Genomic DNA, 22,086 nt, shown 5'->3' with positions numbered 1-22,086 from the left:
CTAGCCTACAGAAAATTTATTTTACATCCAAATCTTATTTATAAACTACTGTTTGCATATCATTGATCTAGGCACTGGGGTTCTACAGCAATGAATAAGAAGAAGTCTTTGCCTAATAGTGGGGAAAATAGAAAAATAGACCATCAAGCCATGAAATGATCAAGGTATAATGCATTTTAGGGGATTGATAAGTGCCAAGGGCAGGGTGGGTAATATGTTGAGGCTTTTCTAAGGAGAAGACATTAGGTATTTGAGGAAAGACCTGTTTGAAATGACAAGGGGAAGCCTTGGAAATTCTGGGACTGTATTCCAGGTACAAGGTACAGAAAACATAAATTTGGCATGTCTAAGAAACAGCAAGATAACAGTGAAATTAGAATCTAGCAAGACTTGTAGAAGGTAGGAGATGAGGTTATAGAAATAGGTGGCAGCCAGATAATGTGGACCATCTGGACCATGTTAAGGAGTCTTAATTTTATTCTAAATATGAAGGTAAACATTAGTAGCACTTTAGGGAAAGTATGACATGATATGGTTAATTTTTAAAAAACAACACTAGAGCTGTTGTGCCGGGAATGGAGTGCAGGAGAACAAGAGTGAAAACAAGTATGTAATTAATTGGAAAGCCATCACAGTAGTATAGCTGAGATGAATGTGCCTTGTACTTGGGTGGTAGTAATGGAATTAGTCAGAATCAGGTAAATTTGAAGACAGACTTGACAAAATTTACTACTGGATTGGATATGAGTGTATGATGCTGGCACCTTCTGAGATAGGAAAGAACTGGGATAAGTAGTTTGGGGATAGAAGGAATCAGTATTCTATTAGAACAGCACATCAGGGTCGATAATCACATGAGTTGCTGCCCTGTAGATAAATATATAATTTATTTTTCATTTTTTGTCAATCTCTGAGTTGAATGTAGTCCATGGAGTATAGCTCATAGCTCTGTTTAGCTTGATTAGGTGGCCCATGACTGATATACTGCAGTCATGTTTCAGGTGCATGGAGTGGACAAAATCAGACATATAACATCTTTTAAGGGAATTCTGTCTTAACCAGGCTTATTGCTAGTGGTGTGTATTAATATGTAAAGGAGTCACATGGCTAAATGCTGCCAAATACAATATCTATTAAAAATTAAAAATATTTTATAAAAAGCAAACTGTAGTGATGCAAAGTATCAATATATTGATTAAAGTATAGAGAAGAATGATGAAGTATCCCAGAATATCAATTTGGATCAAATTATGAGAACAAAAATTTGGGAACAAGTAAATGTTCCTCAGAAATAAACTGGAGAGATTACTGGAATGTTTGAAGCTATGTAGAATAGAGTTTATGTTATTTAAATTTAGTTATTAAAAGGAAAAACAAATAAAGACTAGAGAAACTAGCACCACTTCAATAAAATACCTTATATATATATTTTACTTCAAATATATGAGTAGGTGGAGGGGGATGTTAAACAAGGAGATGAATTAAGATTTATATGGTTGTAAGTGGTAAAATCTAACTAAAATTTGTTTTGTATAAAATGCTAGTATAAGTCATGTAGATAAAATGTAGAAAAATGAGTCTGAGCTCAGTCAAATCTGGGTTGAGGAGTTAAAATTACATCATCACGTGCCTTATCTGTCTCAGCTCATTTTCTTTCTCAGTTAGTCTCTCGCACGAATTGGCAGAGACAACCAGCAGGAGCTCAGAGTTTCTATTCTACCAGCTGAGAGATCACTGAGGTCAAGAGGAGCCCAGTGTCAGCACCGCTAGAGTTGAGTCTAATTAGCCTTACTCAGGTCATTTGCTGCACTATACCTATCATTATGACTAGAGGAATAAACAGCTTAAAATTATTTATTTCTTTATTTATGTATTGACAAAGCTTATTTCCATGCTTACCCCTATATCCAGAGGCTGGGTCAGTCCCATGCTGTACAACATGGACTGAGCACGGGTGACTGTTGGTCCTCAAAAGAAAAATATACATTCATATTCTACATATTGTGCAGGTCTACAAATTGTTTAGCAATATTGTGCATGGATGCTGCATAACAAAAGCAAGAGATACCACCTCAAAGAGACTGAGAAATGAGACAAGGAAGATAGAAGTAAGGAGGAAAAGGAAATAAACAGAGGAGAGAGGAGAGGGTATAACAGGAGAAAGGAGAGGGGAAGTAAGAAAAGAGAAAGGAAGAGAGATTGATTAATCTTGATAAACAGTATCATGACCTTCATGGGAGCAATCAGCAGAGTTCCTTAAAGCTGGAAACCCAGCAGATAAGGCACTATTAAGAAAATTTACATAAGCTTTCTATGCTGAAAAAATGGGAGTCCCATATTTGGCTTTGTGAACATAAAAGCTGTCCTAACACTAGTTTTGCAATATTATCTTTGAACAAAAAAGGCAACATCTGTTCCCTCATGGAAGATTATCATATGCTTTAGGGTCTTTCATGTTTTCAGTAAAGTCAGGTGTCTGCTCAGAACTTTCTTCACAGCTTCTTTCACCTCCTTATTCCTCAGGCTGTAGATGATGGGGTTTAACATTGGGGTTACCACTCCATAAGACAGTGCAATGATCTCATCAGAGGTGTTTGTGTCCTTTGACTTGGGCTTCATGTACATAAAAACGGCTGAACCGTAGAATAAGATTACCACAGTCATGTGGGCCGAACAGGTAGAAAAGGCTTTTTTTCTTCCCTCAGCAGAACTAATTCTAAGGATGGAAGAGATTATGAAAATATAGGAGATGAAAATTAACAGCAGAGGAATCACCAGTAAAACAATACCTGCAAGTGTCATGATAAGCACATTAATGGTGATATCTGAGCAGATGAGTTTAAGAAGGGCCAAGATCTCACAGGTAATATGATCAATGACATTATTACCACAGAAAGGCAATATCATTGTCAGGACTGTTTGCACTAAGGAGTTCAGACAGCCTATGGTCCAAGACCATGCAGCCATGTGCACATACAGCACCCTGTTCATGATGATGGGGTACCTCAGTGGGTTGCAGATGGCCACATACCGATCATAGGCCATCACAGCCAGGAGGACGCACTCAGTGGAGCCCAAACCAAGAGAGGCAACCATCTGCAGAGCACAGCCAGTGAAGGAGATGGATTTTCTGTCAGATACAAATATAACAAGCACTGGAGGAATGGATGATGATGTGTAACAGATGTCCAAGAATGAGAGGTTTCCGAGAAAGAAGTACATGGGGGTGTGGAGGCGAGAATCCAGTATGCTGATGATAATGAGGAGACCGTTTCCAAGGAGGATTATCAGGTACATGATGAGGCAGAGCACAAACAGAAAATGCTGGAGCTCTGGGTATTGGGAGAGTCCCACCAGAAAGAATTCAGTCACCACAGAGTAATTCCCCATCTCTGTGTTCATGTCACCTTCAGGGCTTAGAAAAAGACAAGAATCAGGACAATTTGAATTGTTGATGTAGAGTTGCCAAATCACTTTCACTTCTATAATTTTATTGTATTCTTAGAACAGCTTCTGATATCAGTAAGGAGAGGGATATTATGTTAATTTTATTAATAGTGAAACAGGCACTGAGAGATCACCACTACTGAGGCTCACATAGCAGCAAGCCTGTGAATTGTTCTGGAAGGTTCCAGGCTCCTAATGAAATAAAATCTAGGAACAAACTCCCTTCCAAAGTGGATAACTAAGAATCTCCTTATTAATGATTATTTTAAAATACTGCTGCATTTTAATAAAGTTGTGTCTAATTTAAAATATATTCAGAACAATGTCACTTAACCTCTGTATGACTTTTTAAAGTTACTGGACTTTCTTGAATCTCAGCTAACTCATCTACTTATCTCAGATAGTAGAGTGGGGAGAAGAGGAAACAGTAACTTTTTGGCACTTTGTTGTGAGAATTAAATTAGATAATACCTATTAAGTGACAGGCAATTAGGTAGTTCCAACATGTCATCTAAAATTATACATAATATAATGGAATTCATTATATTAAAATATATAATGTAATCTAAAGATAGTAAATATATATTCATAAAAATTGGATGGCCACCATCCAAAAGACAAGCAACAACAAATGATGGTGATGGTATGGAGAAAGCGGAACCCCCCTACACTGCTGGTGGGAATGTAAATTATTTCAACCATTGTGGTAAGCAGTATGGAGGTTCCTCAAAACACTCAAAATGGAAATACCATTTGAACCAGGAATTCCACTCCTGGGAATATGCCCTAAGAATGCAGGAGCCCAGTTTGAAAAAGGCATATGCACCCCTATGTTTATCACAGCACTATTTATAATAGCCAAGATATGGAAGCAACCTAAGTGCCCATCAGTAGATGAATGGATAAAGAAGAGGTGGTATATATAAACAATGGGGTATTATTCAGCCATAAGAAGGAAACAAATCCTACCATTCGCAATAACATGGATGGAGCTAGAGGGTATTATGCTCAGTGAAATAAGCCAGGCGGAAAAAGACAAGTATCAAATGATTTCACTCATCTGTGGAGTATAAGAACAAAGAAAAAAGTGAAGGAACAAAACAGCAGCAGACTCACAGAACCCAAGAATGGACTAACAGTTACCAAAGGGAAAGGGACTGTGGAGAGTGGGTGGGAAGGGAGGGGTAAGGGGAATAAGGGGCACTACAATTAGCACACATAATGTAGGGGGGCGCACAGGGAAGGCAGTATAACACAGAGAAGACAAGTAGTGACTCTCTAGCATCTTACTACGCTGATGGGCAGTGACTGTAATGGAGTATGTGGTGGGAACTTGACAATGGGGGAATCGAGTAACCACAGTTTTGCTCATGTAATTGTGTATTAATGACACCAAAAAAAATTTTAAGTAAAAAGAATATGTATTCATAAAGTTAATAAATTGTAACTTCTAAGTCTACCAGACTGATTCAGAAGGAAAAAATTGCTTTTGTGCTTTTTAAAAATTTTTTTTAGTTTTAGGGCAAAGGGATTAAAGTTTAGGACAATTACTGATGGACTGTGAACATTTTCTGAAACAAGAAATACCCTGTTCCAGACTATAAACTGGATAGATAACCCCTGGATGGGAGTGAGGACCTGGAATCTGCCCTCGTTTAGTATAAGTCACAGTTGTGTCTTTCTCCCTAATGTTTGTAATCTTCCAGTCCTCTATTTTCTCTATTCTTTCTTTGCTACTTTTCTCTGATACACATATTTTGCATTTTTCCTGGCCAGGTCTTACTACTTTATAAGTACTTACTCATTCATACTCTCAATTTTTTATTTACTATGTTTTTATAAATATCCAGATCTTCCATATTATTTTAGTTTTTGGTCATGAGACTGATATATGACTGGACTGATAATGGCTAATTGTTACTGAGCACTTTGTTGTAAGCACATTACATTGTTGTAAGTTCGTTGGATATTATTACATCATTTAGTATCTTCAGTGCAACTCTTGATAGCATTTCTTGCTCACACTTTTCAGGGAAGGAAACAAGAGACAAAAGTTTAACATTTCCAAGGTCACAGATAATATGCTAAAGGCAGAATCCAATATCCAGTTGTCTAGTTCTGAAGTTAGTGCTCTTAACCACTTGACTAGACAATCTCTCACAGATTCCTACACCCATTCCAAGAAAGAGAAGACTATTTAAAAAAATGTTCTCTGCTGTGTTAAACTGAAATGGCAAGCATCACTTGCTTGTGTTATTTCTGGTGTTAAGTGATATGATAGAGAACTCTGAAGGCTAGATCAGAGTTTCTTTTCTCTAATGTCTTTTGAGTGTGATGTTCATAGTTTTTTATATGTAGCAAGCAATTTTGCAATTATGAAAATCAGATAATCAAGAATATGATATGAGAATCCTTACCATCACATTGTCTATACCAATCACACACTTGAAGTCTTCTAGCTTTCATCTTTATTCTGCAAATCTGTATACACTTCAGGATGTTTAAATGCCCTAAATCTTGCTTTGCCTGCCTTTTCCCGTGTAACTCATTTTTTGCCAAGATCTGTTTACTTATAACTTTATTCTACATCATTAAACACTCAACTGTACTTCGATTGTTTCATGTTTATTTTGTGAAGATGCCCAAACATATTTATAGACTTATTATATAAAGGACTATATGTTATATTTTATTATACTACCACTGTCATAGCTATGTTCACTGGGTTGTGTAGGTAGAATGAAAATATTTCATGCTGAACATATATGTTCTCTCAAAGAGCACACATTTTCTTTGACTTTTGTGTATCTAGGGAGTTTGAAGACATGGATGAGAGGCTTACTCCTTGGCGTGTCATAGAGGGCCTGTATCTCCTGTCCCTTCCCTTCATTATCATTTTTCTTCCTGTTAGAGAGTGTCCCCCAGGCAGTTAATTCAGAAGGTCTAAATTGTTTGAAGATATTTGTTGTGAAGGAAGAGAAAGAGAGAGTGAGGGAAGGTAGCATAAGAAGAGTAGAAGGAGCCATTTTTTACTGTTAAAAAAAAAGCATAAAACTTAAAACTTGTATCCTGGCAGTAGGGTTGTTGAGGAGAAAGTAATGAAAGAGGAATGGCTGTCTTTCTCTGTGTTCAAAAATGGATATTTATCCAGAATCCAGGGTGAATAACAGCAAAACAGGAACTTCACTAAAAGCAACTAATCCATGACAATTTGCTTTCTACCTGATAACCTCATGACAGGTCCTCTAGCCACTCCTCCAAGCACAATGTCACTCCTAAGTCCCTCTAATGAGAAATTCTGAAGCTGTTACTGATAGCCTCAATGCTCTGAAATGACCGTGCTGAATTTTGTTTAGTGTTCATAAAATACTGCAGTGTTTCTTTATTCATTTGTTCATGCTGTTTTCTTACACTGGAAAGGCTTCTCCCAACTAGATATTGTCTTTTCTAGGTTAACTTCTTAACTCCTGGTCTAAGTTGGGTGTCCCTGCTATGTGCTGTATACTCTCTTAACATTCTTCATTTATTCTTTTATTCAACACATACTATGCCATATATACTGTGACATGTAATAGGGGTGTCATTGGGAGTACCAGACTTTTAAAATGGACACTGTATATGAAATTCTTATGGTAGTTATTTCATACATTTCAGAAATAAATCATTGATGTGCTCTATAGCATGTTCCAATGCAAAAAAGATATGGAAAATTTTTCAAATTATTTTTTCAAACTAAAATTGCCTTTTACCCAAGACTGCCAAATAGAGAATAAAACTATTATCAATTCTATTTATGAATGCATATTCAGAGAATACAGAGTACATTCAAACTGCATACTCAAATGATATCATTTATTTTTTTCAGTGCATTGAATTTCAAATTCTTGCTTAGAAATCTATAATATATGACACAAGTAGGTAGCAAACATAAAATACATGCCTAAAAGCAGTGTCAGAACGTACTGTTCATTCTTAATGAAAAGTTATAGTAATCTAGATTTGGGAAGATAAATCAGTAAGAGAAATATTATCTGTCTTAAACTGTTGGTCAACATAATTCCCAGTGGTGAGATGCTGGAGAGATTTACCTAAAGGTCATTCAAAGATGCATTACTATTACAATTTAATATTTTTCACCTAAAATATATAACAATAGAATAGAAACACACACACAAAATTACATTGTATGTAATATATTACAATTTAAATCATGCTTTAACCTTGTATAATTTTTTCTCTAGAATGCTGAAATTCTGTCATATAATGGTTACTGTTACACATGAGAAGACATACCACCACATGTATATCGCCAGTGCAAATGGTAGTCCTGGTGAAGAGTTAAGAACAAGGGACAGTGTTCATGATATAATATGCTTGAAAAAGTGGAAGTTTCCTAATAATATTAATGGTCACAATGTTATATATATATATTGCCTGAAGAATCTAGTCCAAAATGTTAACTGTAGTTTTCTCTGGAATGTGGGATTTTTGAGCATTAAAATTTTTTGTAATTTCTTATACTTTCAAAATAATTTTTCCTTAATTTGTATATTATGATTACTTAAATTAGAAATAGTGTTTTCAAAATTTCCTGCAAATGGAACAGTAGCTAAGATGTCCAGGACTTTGGCCCCTGTTTTCTCTAAAACTCCAAGTAGGAAATAAAAGAATCAATGGAGAGGAATTGGAGAGGGGATTTTTACATGGACTAATTTGATGCAATCTAGTAATCTGAGTTCAGCCAGTCACTCTCACTGATACATCCACCATCAGCAGACATACTGACACAGCCTCAATTTTTGCAAAAGGATTCTAGAACCCACTATTTGCATGTGGCCCAGCTCAGCAGTGCAGATAGGATGCTGGATAAAGCATCCAACAGTACCACACACACAAAAAGTTCAAGAGAGGCGCTACCTGATGGGTAGGAGGGATCCTGGACAAACAGCAGGAGCTCCTGTTACCTTTTCTCTTTCTTCCATAAAAAGGTAAAATTATTTGTCCTTCTTTAGGTTAGTTGTTCTCTCTCCAAGGCTCGGTCCTTACATTGTTCCTCACCATTGGGCATCACCTGTGGGAAGAAAGCAGCAACCTCTGCTTGGGAGTGTGATCACGAAGCAGTCACCCTTCTCCCCATGTTTACCAACAGGACAGAGCAGTAGCTTCTTGTAAAGCCCAGGTACTCACGCAGACTCCCTGATTTAACCCAGGGCACATTCTGAAGCAGAGCATGGCACTCACCATGGAAGATTTCCACAAGAGGAAATATTCGGCACTGAATATTGCACCCCATGTCCTTCTTCATCTGGCTTTTCTTACTGTTTATAAAGCACTCTTGTTCTTCACAATATAACATCTCTGGCCGACCATCCCGAATGCTTGTTCGAGTAAGTGACTTTGTAGGAGCTCTAAAAGGACGTGATGATGAGTAGTACTGGGGAATTTAGAATAGGTCGTTGTCTCCCTTTTCTAAGTGGTGTTGAGAACCATTCTGAATTTTTTTTCACCATCTTGTAGGAGCCTCTGTATGAACAGGAATCTCACTTCTGAGATTGATTAGATCATGCTACCCTGCGTATTGTAAATTATTTCTTGGGCTGTAGCATGGAAGCCTACTGTTTGTGCTTCAGCGTTTGTTCTTATTGCTAGTAAGGTATCTTCATGGACAGGTACTATATTATAATTGAAAGAGCAGTTGTCCTGGAGTCGGAGAACCTACAGCTCAGTGTGGGCCCTGTGGCCTCGTTGCTGTACAAACCTTGAGCAGGACACTTACCATGGACACGGTGTACAATGTGGTAACAGTACTCATTTTGCAGGGTTGACGTGAGGATTAGTATAACCTGAATTATCTTGGTACTGAGGGAGTGCACAATACATGTTAGTTTAGTCTGCACTCCTAGGCTGGCATTCGATTTTTCTATGGAAAAGAGAAACAGATAATGCCAAAATGTAAATCCTCCTTTCCCATGATTTTTCACTGTTTTATTTAAATATTTTCACCTAGAATAAACCATTCAGAATTCCTAATTACCATATCTTCTCTCCTTTCTCAAAATAACTCTTCCCAACTGTGCTCATCTTCCTCATGTAAGCATCAGTGAAGAATCATCACATCTCCTCTTAACATAGATAACATGGTTTATTGAGACTACTGTCTTCAGAACAAGAAAGCTATTTTAGATGCAAGCTTGGAGATTTTTATTCAGCATTCCCTTTCACCAGTGTTTCACCAGCTTTTTCTGTCTACATACGAAGTTTCTGCAGCTATTCCTCCTTAGATGAGTTTGAATCTTAGGTCTCTTCTCCTTGAGCTACAGTCATGCTCTTAGAACCCACAGGTGGGTGTCCTATAATGTGAGGTGACTGCTTGTAGTGATGAGGGGGCAAAAAATAAAAATAAAAAAGCTTTCATCCCAGTAGAAAGTCATGTTATATAAATTTGTATCAGTACTAAATCAATCTGCCATATGAGTACTCTCACCTCTGGGCCCTAAACATTTCCAGAGGGCACGCCAGCGGCTCTGACACCAATTTAAATGCTCCTTTGTTTTCATCTGAGAGACTCTGAAATCCCAGAAGTGATTTAAAGTTGAACATTTAAATCTTGCTGTATTAGGAAAAGCTTTTAAATAGATTAGAAATGATGTCTGGAAGTTCTAAATTACACCTTCTGAAAAAGCTGCTTCTTATTTGAATTAATTTTCCCTGATTATAGAAATTATATATTTTCATTGAGAAAATTTGGGAAAATCAGAGAAGCCTATTGGATAAAGTGAACGTTAGCCTCAATTTCAGAGGTAGCCATTGATATTTTTATTATATTCGTGCATATATTAAATAGAGTGAAAACTTGACAGCACATCGCATTTCCTGTTTTATAATTTGTTTTTTAAAATTAAGAATTTATTGTATTTCTCATGTTGTTTATTTAGGCAGTTATAATACATGTCTTTTTTTATGTAATAAATAGGTGTGGTGGTGAACTCATAACAAGTGGAAACGAGAGTTTCTTGTTGAATTCTTGGCAAGTTTCTACTTTTTTTGGTGTTTTGAAAGTGATGACAATGTTGGAAAACAGAGTTTCCCTTCACCGTCTAGTTCTTATTAGTAAATTTTAGGTTTTAGTATTTTAATTCCCTCCACATGTATGTTCTTTTAGCATGTTCACAATTATATAGGCTGGAATTAGGGAATCATTCATTTTGACAAGGAGACTTAAGCTTTATAAATGCTATTATTTACCTATAATAATTAACCCATGAAATGAGGATATTGAACACATAATTTTAAAACAGGAACAGCCAATTGCCCTTCAGTTATTTAATAGGTCATCCATTTTCTCCCGATTAGTAATTCCACTTTATATCAAATACCAGTTAATTCAGGACATATGTATACTTTCAATGCTCATTTTATTTCTAGATTCTCTACTCAGTTCCTTTAACATATTTGTCTTTCCCTGTTCCAAAGTGTTCTATCTGATGCCCTGTAGCTTTAGGATTGGTCTTGATATCTGCTGTAGTGAATATGAAATTCTTATTCTACAGCATTGTCTTGGCTCCTTCTTGGCTTTTTACTCTTCCATGAGTTTCAGGATCAAATTAAAAAACATAAAAAAAAAATTCTCATTTCATTGTTTGAAATTACATTGAATTTTTGAAATTTGGCAAATTAATATATTGATTTAAAATTTCATACTTTGAAGAAAACAGTTTCATTTTACTGAGGTTTTCTTTTATGTCATTTAATACTTTGATTTTGGTAACCATTTTATTGTCATTCAGTTTTAAATATCTTGGAATTTTTCTCATAATCTATTTCTAACCTATAATTGAATGAATTCTGTTTCAAACGTGGTATATTTGAAATATCTGTTAGAACAGCACATAAGGGTGGATAAACACATATGACTCATTAGCCTATAGATAAATGTATTCTTTATTTTTCAATTTTTGTCAAAGTTTGAGTTGTGTATAGTCCAGGGTTTGTAGCTTTGTTTAGCTGGATTAGGTAGACAATGCCTGACTTATTGTAGTCATGGTTTTGGTGCGCAGAGTGAACAAGATCAGATATGCAACAGATTTCTAGGTAATTCTGCTTAACCAGGCGGATTGCTGGTGGTGTGTATTAATATGTAAAAGAGTCATATGGCTGAATGCTGCCAAATGACAATATCTATTAACAAATTAAAAGTATTTTATAAAAAAGCAAACTGCAGTGAATCAAAGCATCAATATATTGATTGAAGTACAGATAAGGATAAAGAAGCCCATAATATCAGATTGTAGCAAATTATGAGAACAAAATGTTGGGAACATATAAATGCTCCTCAGAAATAACTGAAGAGACCACTGGAATATTTGATGTTACGTAGAATAGAGGATATATTAATTAAATTTAGTTATTAAAGAGAAAAACTTTAAAGTTATTAATCTAGTTATTAAAGACTAGAGAAATTGGAAACACTTTGATAAAATACCTTATATATATTTTTGACTTCAAAAATATGAGCAGGTGGAGGGGATGTAAAGCAAGGGGATGTATTAATTAGGATTTATGTGGCTGTAAGTGGTAAAATCTAAATAAATTTGCAAAAAATGCTAGTTTAAATCATGTAGACAAAATGTAGAGAGATGAGTCTGAGCTTAGTCAAATCCAGTTTCAGGAGTTAAAATGACATCATCAAGCACCTCCTGTGTCTCAGCTCTATTTTCCTTCTCTGTTAGTGTAAGTCTGGAGAGAAAAAATCCCGGGACAAAACACCTCTAAAATTGAAATCAGTCAAAGGAGAAATAAAGTTTAAAATCCATTTATTGCTTACAAACTGCAGGGGCCATCTCTCTATCCTGCTTCAGGATATGGAGATGAACTTCTCTTCACCCCTGAGGATATGCAAATGCACTAACGCCAGGCGAGATATTCTGGAAATATTACAGTTTTACCCACAGGCCACCCCTCCAGAAATCTCACCTTACAATCTACTCATTCCCCCTCTTCCACAATGGTCCTTGGGTGAGAAAACTGGAGCATTGTGACCAGACTAATGTCATAACAATAGCAACAGCAATCAAATCATGATAATCCTCAAGCAGGAGGATTCAGCTAGGTTCAAAGTTTTATGCAGATTAAGTCCATAGCTCGTCCATTCCATAGGCAGGCAGTAGCTGAGGGTTCAGAGCAATCATCATGTGGCAGCTGCAGCCAGAGGGTGCATTCAGGCCACAAGGACTGTAGGAGAAAATAACCTTAAGGGCGATAAAATACATGTTTTAATGACATCAGCATAGGCAAATCTTGTCCATCAGGTAGGATACATGCAAGAGAGTGGTCCTATGATAAAACAGTGGCAGGAATGGGATCTCATCCTGGTCTAGTATACCAGACTTTCACCCCCCTGCCTGTGGGAGTTACAGATGGATGAATAGACAGGGCTACGGGAGGTACATGCACTGGCCATAAAGATAAAACAAAACTTCCCTGTGAGATGCTCTTACCTCCTGGACGTTTTGGGTATGCTACTGTGATCTTTGGGGGCCACTCAGCTGTTACTCCAGGAATACACATGAGGCCACCTTCCACACCTTTCCCCCAAGGCACCAGAAGGGCCAGCCATCATTGGTCCATGTGTCAAAATGTCCAGGGGCACGTCCATTCAGTGGTGTCTCTAGGGTTTAATGTAGTAGGGGCTGGCAGCAGGATGTTCCTCTGCTGGCCATATCCTGGCTTCAATAACTCTTCTTTGGTTTGGGCCTACAATTGTATAGGAGAGGCAGCAAGGTGTGTGAGCAAATCCACAGGGATCAGAGCTCCTTTACGTGGCTTCTCATTCAAATGCTGCAACACTGTCCATAGGTTAAACTGACCAGCCCCATAGACTTGGTGTCTGACTTCAGGCCAGATTGACAACAAACCTTTGTACCACTCTATCATGCTTGCCCTGGTAGGATTATATGGTATATGAAATTTCCACTTTATTCCTAATTGCTGCACCCATCCTTGTAACACATGTCCAGTAAAGGGGGTGCCTTGATCGCTCTCAATCACCTGCGGCCGGCCATAGGCTGCAAAGAGACACTCCAGGCCCCTCTTGGTGGTTTTCTGATCTGCACAACATGCAGGAAAAGCAACCAATAGTCCCTTAGCCGTGTCCACACAAGTCATGGCATACCTCTTCTCCCTCTGGCTCCTCTACCAATGGATCCTCCACCATCTCCAGGGCTGAAGGCACCACTCTTTCCTCCCCCTGCCCCACAGCCTCCTGCAACGTGACTTTTCCTGCCGCTTACCCCCTCCTGGCTAATAAGCAATCTTCTAGGAGTGTGACCTGCCTTTTCAGTAACTGTCTCTCTTCTTTAACAGCATCCTATAGGTTATTACCCAGCTCCTCCAAGTGATGCTAAAGTGTGTCTCTCTCCCTCCTAAGTCCCTCTCTCTCCTTGCTTACTCTCTTGATAATCCTCTTTTACTCCTGTATAACATTTTCCACTATCTTGATGAAAAGGGAGTGTACAATGCCAGCCGCTACTTGGCCCCTTAAGGTCTCCAAGCAGTCTTCCAACTCACAGAGGGCTAACTCTACAGCTTCTGGTGTTTCCACCCTTCTCCAGTTCTGGGGAAGGCCCTACGCCTCTAAGAGGCACTTTACCCTAGACCAATTTCCCACTAGGAGTTCCAAAATTTGAAGCCCCACAGCTGGGGCTGGGCAATAACCTATAGGATGCTGATAATAACAGGTGAAGCTGCACCCTCTGCTGCTGCATCCACTGGGGCCTACCCACCATCCACAGGGGTCTTCTGGGTATCTCCCCACCATTTATAGGGGCAACCCTCCCAAAGGTCGCACCCATTATGACAGATTTTGGGTTCAAAGGGATCCTGCCGAGTAATGCCAGATGTAAGTCTGGGGAGAAGAAATCCCAGACAAAATACCTCTAAAACTGAAATCAATCAAAAAGAGAAATAAGGTTTAACATCCGTTTATTGCTTAAATACTGCAGTCCGAGGCCATCTCTCTCTCCTGCTCTGGCAGAAGCAAGCAAGCAAGCATCTCCCCTTAACCTCTCAGGTTCAGATAAGCCCTTGGTTGCCTAGGTAATTACCCATTGATATGGAGATGAACTTCTCTGAGGATATGCAAATGCACTAAGGCCAGGTGAGATATTCTGGAAATGCTACAATTTTACCCACAGTTAGACTCTCCTGTTTATTGGAAAAGATGACTGGTAGGAGCTCAGGGTTTCCATTCTACCAGTTGAGAGATCATTGCAGAAAGAGTGCCCCAGTGTCAGCACTGCTGGGGTTGAGTCTAATTAGCCTGACTCATGTTATTATTTGCTGCACTATGCCAATCAGTAGAGGAATATACAGCTTAAAAAGTATTTGTTTATTTATTTATTTACTTACTTTCTTACCTACTAGGCTTATTTCAGTGCTTACCCCTATATCCAGAAGGGTGGGTCAGTCCTATGCTGTACAACATGACTGATGGGGATAAAGTTGGTTCCTCAAAAGAAAAATATGCATTCATTTTCTATGTATTCCGCAGCTCTGCAAATTGTTTAGCAGTATTGTACAGGGATGCTGCATAACAAAAACAATAGATACAATTCAAGGACACTGAAAGGAGACAAGGAAGAGAGAAGGAAGGAGGAGAAAGGAAATATATAGAGGAGAGAGGAGAGAGGTGAGAGGAGAGGGGAGACCAGAGGGAAAAGAGGGGAAGTAGGAAAAGAGAAAGGATACAGAAAGAGGGAGAGAGAGGAATCTTGAACAGCATCATAACCTTGATGGGAACAATTGACAAAGTTGCGTAGAGCAGGAAGCCTAGCAGATAAGGCACTATTTAGAAAATTTACATAAGCATACTATGCTGAAAGAATAGGAATCTCATACTTGGTTTCGTGAACATAAAAGCTGTCCTAACAGTAGTTTTGCAATATTATCTTTGAACACAAAAGACAACATCTGTTCTGTTGAAGATGCCTCAGGGTCTTTCATGTTTTCAGTAAAGTCAGGTGTCTGCTCAGAACTTTCTTCACAGCTTCTTTCACCTCCTTATTCCTCAGGCTGTAGATGATGGGGTTTAACATTGGGGTTACCACTCCATAAGACAGTGCAATAATCTCATCAGAGGTGTTTGTGTCCTTTGACTTGGGCTTCATGTACATAAAAACGGCTGAACCGTAGAATAAGATTACCACAGTCATGTGGGCCGAACAGGTAGAAAAGGCTTTTTTTCTTCCCTCAGCAGAACTAATTCTAAGGATGGAAGAGATTATGAAAATATAGGAGATGAAAATTAACAGCAGAGGAATCACCAGTAAAACAATACCTGCAAGTGTCATGATAAGCACATTAATGGTGATATCTGAGCAGATGAGTTTAAGAAGGGCCAAGATCTCACAGGTAATATGATCAATGACATTATTACCACAGAAAGGCAATATCATTGTCAGGACTGTTTGCACTAAGGAGTTCAGACAGCCTATGGTCCAAGACCATGCAGCCATGTGCACATACAGCACCCTGTTCATGATGATGGGGTACCTCAGTGGGTTGCAGATGGCCACATACCGATCATAGGCCATCACAGCCAGGAGGACGCACTCAGTGGAGCCCAAACCAAGAGAGGCAACCATCTGCAGAGCACAGCCAGTGAAGGAGATGGATTTTCTGTCAGATACAAATATAACAAGCATTGGAGGAATGGATGACGATGTGTAACAGATGTCCAAGAATGAGAGGTTTCCGAGAAAGAAGTACATGGGGGTGTGGAGGCGAGAATCCAGTATGCTGATGATAATGAGGAGACCGTTTCCAAGGAGGATTATCAGGTACATGATGAGGCAGAGCACAAACAGAAAATGCTGGAGCTCTGGGTATTGGGAGAGTCCCACCAGAAAGAATTCAGTCACCACAGATTAATTCCCCATCTCTGTGTTCATGTCACCTTCAGGGCTTAGAAAAGGACAAGAGTCAGGAGAATACATTTATAATGTAGATTTTCAACACACCTTCACTTCCAATTCTTGGAGCATCCCTAAGGATCAGAAAGGTTAGGGATATTATACTAATTTCATTGATGATGGAAGCAAGGCTTTGAGAAATTCAAGGACTACACAGCAGCCTAGTCAAGACTACTAATGCTCCAAGATTTCTGGGAAGGGTTAATTTAGATTTAGGAGAAATTACTTTCAAATGTGGATACATAGGGATGTCATTATTAAAGAAAATTTTAAAATTAAGGCTGTTTTCTGATGAATCTGGTCTCTATTAAAAGATGATAGAAACCTAGTACCATCTAGTACCAAAGTTGTGAGTAAGTTTGGTAAGTTGCCAAGTTTTTCTGAGTCTTAGATAGCTCATAGTATATTGGGAAAAAGCAATATTTATTTGTCAAGTTGTCGTTAGAATTAAACGAGGCAAATTCTGTTAGGTACCTAGAACAGTAGATGGCTCCAACATGGCATATATATGATATATAATTAATTTACTTTCTGTAATATAGTAATAGTAAATGTATACTTACATATTCATACAAAGATGAAGGAAGAATGGCTCTCTCTCTTTCTCTTCAAAAAGATTCCAGGTGACCGAGGAATCTTGGTCACAAGAAGAGAAAATGGAAAAAAATAACTTCACAAAAACACTGAATCAACCCATCATGTAGGCCTATTTGATCCTCTTCAGTTACATTTTTCCCATTTTATGCCATTTCTTCTCCAATGATAGTGTCGAGGGAGATTTTGTTTCCCTGAGCTCCTCATCAGCAACTCCACAAAAAAATTCTAATAGAGAAATATCGTCAGTGTAAAGCAACATACTTGCTATACAGCACACCTTCAGGAAGTCTGCTAGTTCCTCCTCCAAGCACATTAGTACCCCTACGTCCCTCTAATGTAGAAATTCTGGCGCCAGTACTGATGCCCCAAATGTTCTGCATTGATCATGTTGAAGTTCTTTCTCCCTTTAGTACTAAATTCTTTCTTCTTGTGCATTTGTAAATGCTCTTTTCTTAAGCAGAGTATTACCATTTTGGAAAAACTTTCTCATGTCTTGTTATGAGGAGACTTTTATGCACTGGCACAACACTCTGTAGTTACATTTCTCATGGAATCCTTCCTTCCTTCATTTAATTCAAACTATGCCATATATATTGTGATAGGTAGTAGGGATCCCATTGTGAAAATTGGTTTCTCAGAATGGATGCTGGATGCAGAATGCTTGGTGGGTATTTTATACTTCCAAGAAACAATTTCTGTGCTGTATAACATGTTTCAATATGAAAAAACTATGGAATATTTTACAAAAACATTTTATCAAACTAAAGTTGCCTGTTATCCCAAATTATCAAGGAGAGAATACTATGAGTCAATATTAGTAGTGCATATATGTGCAAGAATCATAAATATCATGTGTCCACACTGTATACCAAAGTAATATAATTTATTTGAAGATTTCATGAAATTCCAAATTAGTATTTGAAAATCTGTCAATATAATATACTAAACAAATAAGCAATGAAATAAAACAAACACATGGAACATCCATCAAGATGCCAAAAAGAATTTGAAAAACACAATACTCATTCTTGGTAAAAACATAGAGGAGGATACATAATTAATAATGTTCATCTCCCATGTCATTGGGTCACATGATTCAAAATGGTGAAGTTCTGGGGTGTATCCTAAAAGTACTCAAAGGTTGGTATTAGCACTATTATTACTATTTAATATTTTTCCCCTCAGTGATCCATCCAATAGAATAGAAAAAGAGAAATAAATAAAATTGCATGTCCTTTCATGTTTCAAGATCAGTAATGATTTTATTAAAGAGTTGCAGAAGTTTTTTCCTCTGTGTTACTGGAATTCTGTTTGTGTTGTTTGTGGGTCATGGTACACATATGAGAAGATATACCCTCATGTGTTACACAACTGATGAAAATTGTAATCTTGAAGAAGAGTAAAGGGAAAGGAAAATGCCTTTTCTATACTATTACATTAAAATAGGAAGTTTCATAACACTATTAATGACCACAGTTTGTATTTTTGTGGCTGAAAATGCCACAGAAAATGTTAACTAGTTTTCTCTGAAATGTGGGATTTTGGGTCTTATCAATAAATATTCTTAATTTTTCCTCATTCTCTAAATTTTCTTTAAAGAATGTATATTTTATGACTAAATAGAGAATATTAAACATGTTTATTTTCAATGAAACTAGCAGGATTTCTGGAATTTTGTCCCTGTTTTTCATTAAAACCCAAGAAAAGGGTAAGAATAGTTAATGGAAAGGAAATCAGATGTTTCTGTTGATTTATTACATTGACTGACTTAATGTCATTTAATGTTTCAATGTCAAGCAATCACTTCCTTAATATATCCATCCTGAGTGGATACACTGACACAGTCCCAATTTTTGGAAAAGGATTCAAGAGTCCATCATTTCAAATGTCCCAGGTGGGCAGGGTAGACAGGACAGCATAAGGCATCCATCTGTATCACAGTAAAGAGATAAGTCAGAGAAGCTACCCATTGTGAGTTGTGTGGGAGACTATCAGTGACTACTGTTACCTTCTTTATTTCTGCCAAAAAGAGGTAAAGGTGCAGTTTCGTGGCTTTCTCTTTTGTTTGTGTTTTTTCCACCTCTTTCCAAAAGATCAGTCCTTAGCCTGATGCTGGTCTTTGGACACCACCTATAGAAGGGAAGAAAACTCTGCTGGAGGACTTGGATCGTGAAGTATTCACTCTTCTCCCCTTGTTTAGCAATAGAAGAGAGTAGTGGTTTCTTTGTAAAGCGCATGTACTCACCAGGTTCCCTGATTTTTCACAAGGAACTACTTGAAACCGGCTGTGCCTCACTCTCCCAGAAGGAAATCAAATGTGCTTAGTACTGCATCCTTTCTCCTGCTTCAGTTAGTTTCCTTTCCTGTTTATAAACATGCTCTTGATGGTATCAGTATCCCTTGTTCTAGATCTGCAGTGCTTGTCCAAATAAGTGAACCTTCTGAACCCCAAAGTTGCTAATGATGAGCAATAATGCTCTAGTGAGAGTAAGGTCTCTTCTTGTTTTCTTACGTTGTTTAGAGAATTATTCTGGATTTTCTCATTCACATTTCTGGGTGGAAACCAAGAACACTTCTTTGCTGCTGGGAGTTTCAATGAACTAGGATCGCTGCTGGGATTGATTCTCCCAGCTCATCTTCATGCTGTGACCATCTTGGCAGCTATGCTAAACCATAGCCCTGTGTCCCTGGAAGCCTGAAGTGCCCCAGTTCCCACACTCCTTTCTCCTGTTAACTGCCAATAATAAGAAGCACTATGTCCTATTGGAAAGGTCTTAGCTTGGAGGACCTAAGCTTCAATCTTGGCTCCTTGGTGTATTGGCTGTATGAACCTTGGGCAAAACACTAAATAGTTCCCAACATGATGTGTCATTTAACATAGGGTAACAGTACCTATGTCTATGATTGTTTTGAGGATTAATATAACATGCCAAAAAGTTTGGTATTGATTGAGCGCCCAATGCATGTAGTTTAATCTGAACCCCTAGGCTAGTATTCTTTCATTTTCCATGATAAGGGAAAGTGACTTATGATGTTCATATATATCTATGGTATATTCTTCACCCAATAATTCCTGAATTTTTTCAACATCTTATTCATCATTTAAAAAATAAAATAAATTATTCATATTTCCCAGTACCCATTCACCTTTTCCAATTTGGAAATACCTTTTCTCAAGTTTGTCCTAATGCTCCCATCAAATCTTCAGTTTGGGATCTTAATCTCCATTACAAAAGACAGCATGACCAATTGGGACCTCAGTTTTCAAAACAAAGAAAATACTCTTTCTTTTTCATCAGTGTTTCACTAACTTCCTGTGACCGTTTGCTGCTCCTTAGTGATTTGAGTTCTCAGCTTTCTTTCCAGAGCTACAGCCCTGCTGTAAAGCCCACATTCAAGTGTCCCACACTCACAGACACCTATTAATGTTGTGAGGGAGAGAAAAAATACAGCCTTCTGCCCAACGGAGTGTTATAAATTTGCATGCAACAGTACTTTAATGTATCACATAAGTACTTTCCTACCTCTGAGCCGTGGTGTTTTTTGGTAGCCAATTAAAATCCTCCTTTGTTTGCTTCCAAGAGACTCTGTAATCCCAGAAGTGATTTAAACTCGAATCTTCAAATAATATGGAAGGTAGTAACCTTTAGATACTTTAGGGATGGTGTCTCAGATACCTGATTGTAACTAACTTTTTGAACAGTAGTTTTTCTTCTGTGAATTATTACTTCCTGGTTATACAGATAACATATATTCAGTATAGAACATTTAGAAAGCTCAGGAAAATCCTAAAGAAAGACTGAAAGCCATTCCTAATTGTAGAATAAATATTAATATTTAGTCATATATGTATTCATAAAGTATATTTACATATCTGAGAGCACACTGCATTTGTTATTACCTGCTTTTTATAATTAACAATATAGTGATGTGTTTTCCCATTTTTTTAAAGGCAATTTTAATGAATTTCATAATATCTTTAAATGGAAAATAGGTAAAAAATGTAAATGGAAATAAAACAGTTTGTGCTGGATTCTCAGCACGGTATCATTTTTTGGGGTGTTTTTTGAAGGTAATGACAGGTTTGGAGGACTGGAATCAGAGATTCCTTTCACTTTTATTCCCTGTCAGTAAAAGCCAATTCCCATTGTCAGAAGGTATAGTGCCCTTTAGATAACGGAAAATGAGTGTGATGTCCTATTTTCTTTTTGGAGTAAAGCAGATATAAAGGTGTAATAACCAAAGCTGTAGATGTACAGCCTCAGGGAATGTCCACCTCACTCCTGCCTTTGCTTCTCAGCTGTCCCCTCTATCTCCACTTACCCTCTATTGACTTTCTGGCCCCCGACCCGGCTGTGCACCTCCAGGTCTTAGTGTTTTAACTCCAGCCACACTTATATTCCTCCAGCATTCCAAAATTGTGTAGGCTGTAGTTAGAAGAACACAATTCTCTTCACATTTTTAGATCCAAATATGTTCTAGGTCCTTCACTAAATTTTGATGCCTAATATGTTCACTCAGTGTTGTAGGGATTCACAAAGCTGAAAAAGACTACCTCTTGATGGTTAGACCAGCAAGGTTCCAGGAGAGTCCTTTGGAGTACTGTTGTTTCTGTGACTGCTTTTGGAAATGGAGTTTACTACAGGTGTTGATGCTTTGTTTTAACAGGCAGTATTTTGACAGGACTCACATTTCAAAACTTGCTTTCTCTAAGGAGAGCAGCAACTGAAATCTCTGTCCAGGTCATCTTAGTTTTAGCTCTGCTTATGTGTAGTTTTAGAGATCAGCCAGTATTTGGGCAGAATTTATACAGAAATTTGGGGCTCCCAAGCTGGCTGTCTCTTTTCTGTGGTTTTCTCTTCCAAAATTTCAGTTGCTGTGATTTTCCTGAACTCTGTTCTCTGTTTCTTCAAGTCAATAAGATCGAAGTTTCCCATATGAGTTTTAGTCACCCCATAGCAGTGATTTTGTCCTTCCCTAATCTTAAAACAAACCACTAAAAAGGAAACTCACCAAGTGCCATTCCTTCTTACAAATGTTGATTGACCCCAATTGTTTTCTGGATTCTTTTGGC

General features: G+C 37.8%; 1 protein-coding gene and 1 pseudogene across 1 annotated transcript; both read right to left on the bottom strand.

Annotated features, from left to right (window-relative positions):
• Positions 1-2,451: 2,451 nt before the first annotated feature.
• Positions 2,452-3,824, bottom strand: LOC118921482 (olfactory receptor 13D1). The gene has a single exon (XM_036903267.2). It carries the CDS (start codon positions 3,400-3,402, stop codon positions 2,452-2,454), a length of 951 nt encoding a protein of 316 aa, XP_036759162.2. The 5' UTR covers positions 3,403-3,824.
• An 11,619-nt stretch (positions 3,825-15,443) lies between these two features.
• Positions 15,444-16,897, bottom strand: LOC118921481 (olfactory receptor 13D1-like; annotated as a pseudogene).
• Between the last annotated feature and the right edge of the window lie 5,189 nt (positions 16,898-22,086).

Source organism: Manis pentadactyla, chromosome 3 (assembly GCF_030020395.1).
Source record: "Manis pentadactyla isolate mManPen7 chromosome 3, mManPen7.hap1, whole genome shotgun sequence".
Classification (NCBI taxonomy): domain Eukaryota; kingdom Metazoa; phylum Chordata; class Mammalia; order Pholidota; family Manidae; genus Manis; species Manis pentadactyla.
The sequence above is the reverse complement of the archived record's forward strand: the minus strand, read 5'-3'. Positions and strand labels throughout refer to the sequence as shown.

Bases quoted from the DNA above. Each gene is read 5' to 3' on its own strand.
- LOC118921482 (XM_036903267.2), bottom strand. From the start codon at position 3,402: ATGAACACAGAGATGGGGAATTACTCTGTGGTGACTGAATTCTTTCTG.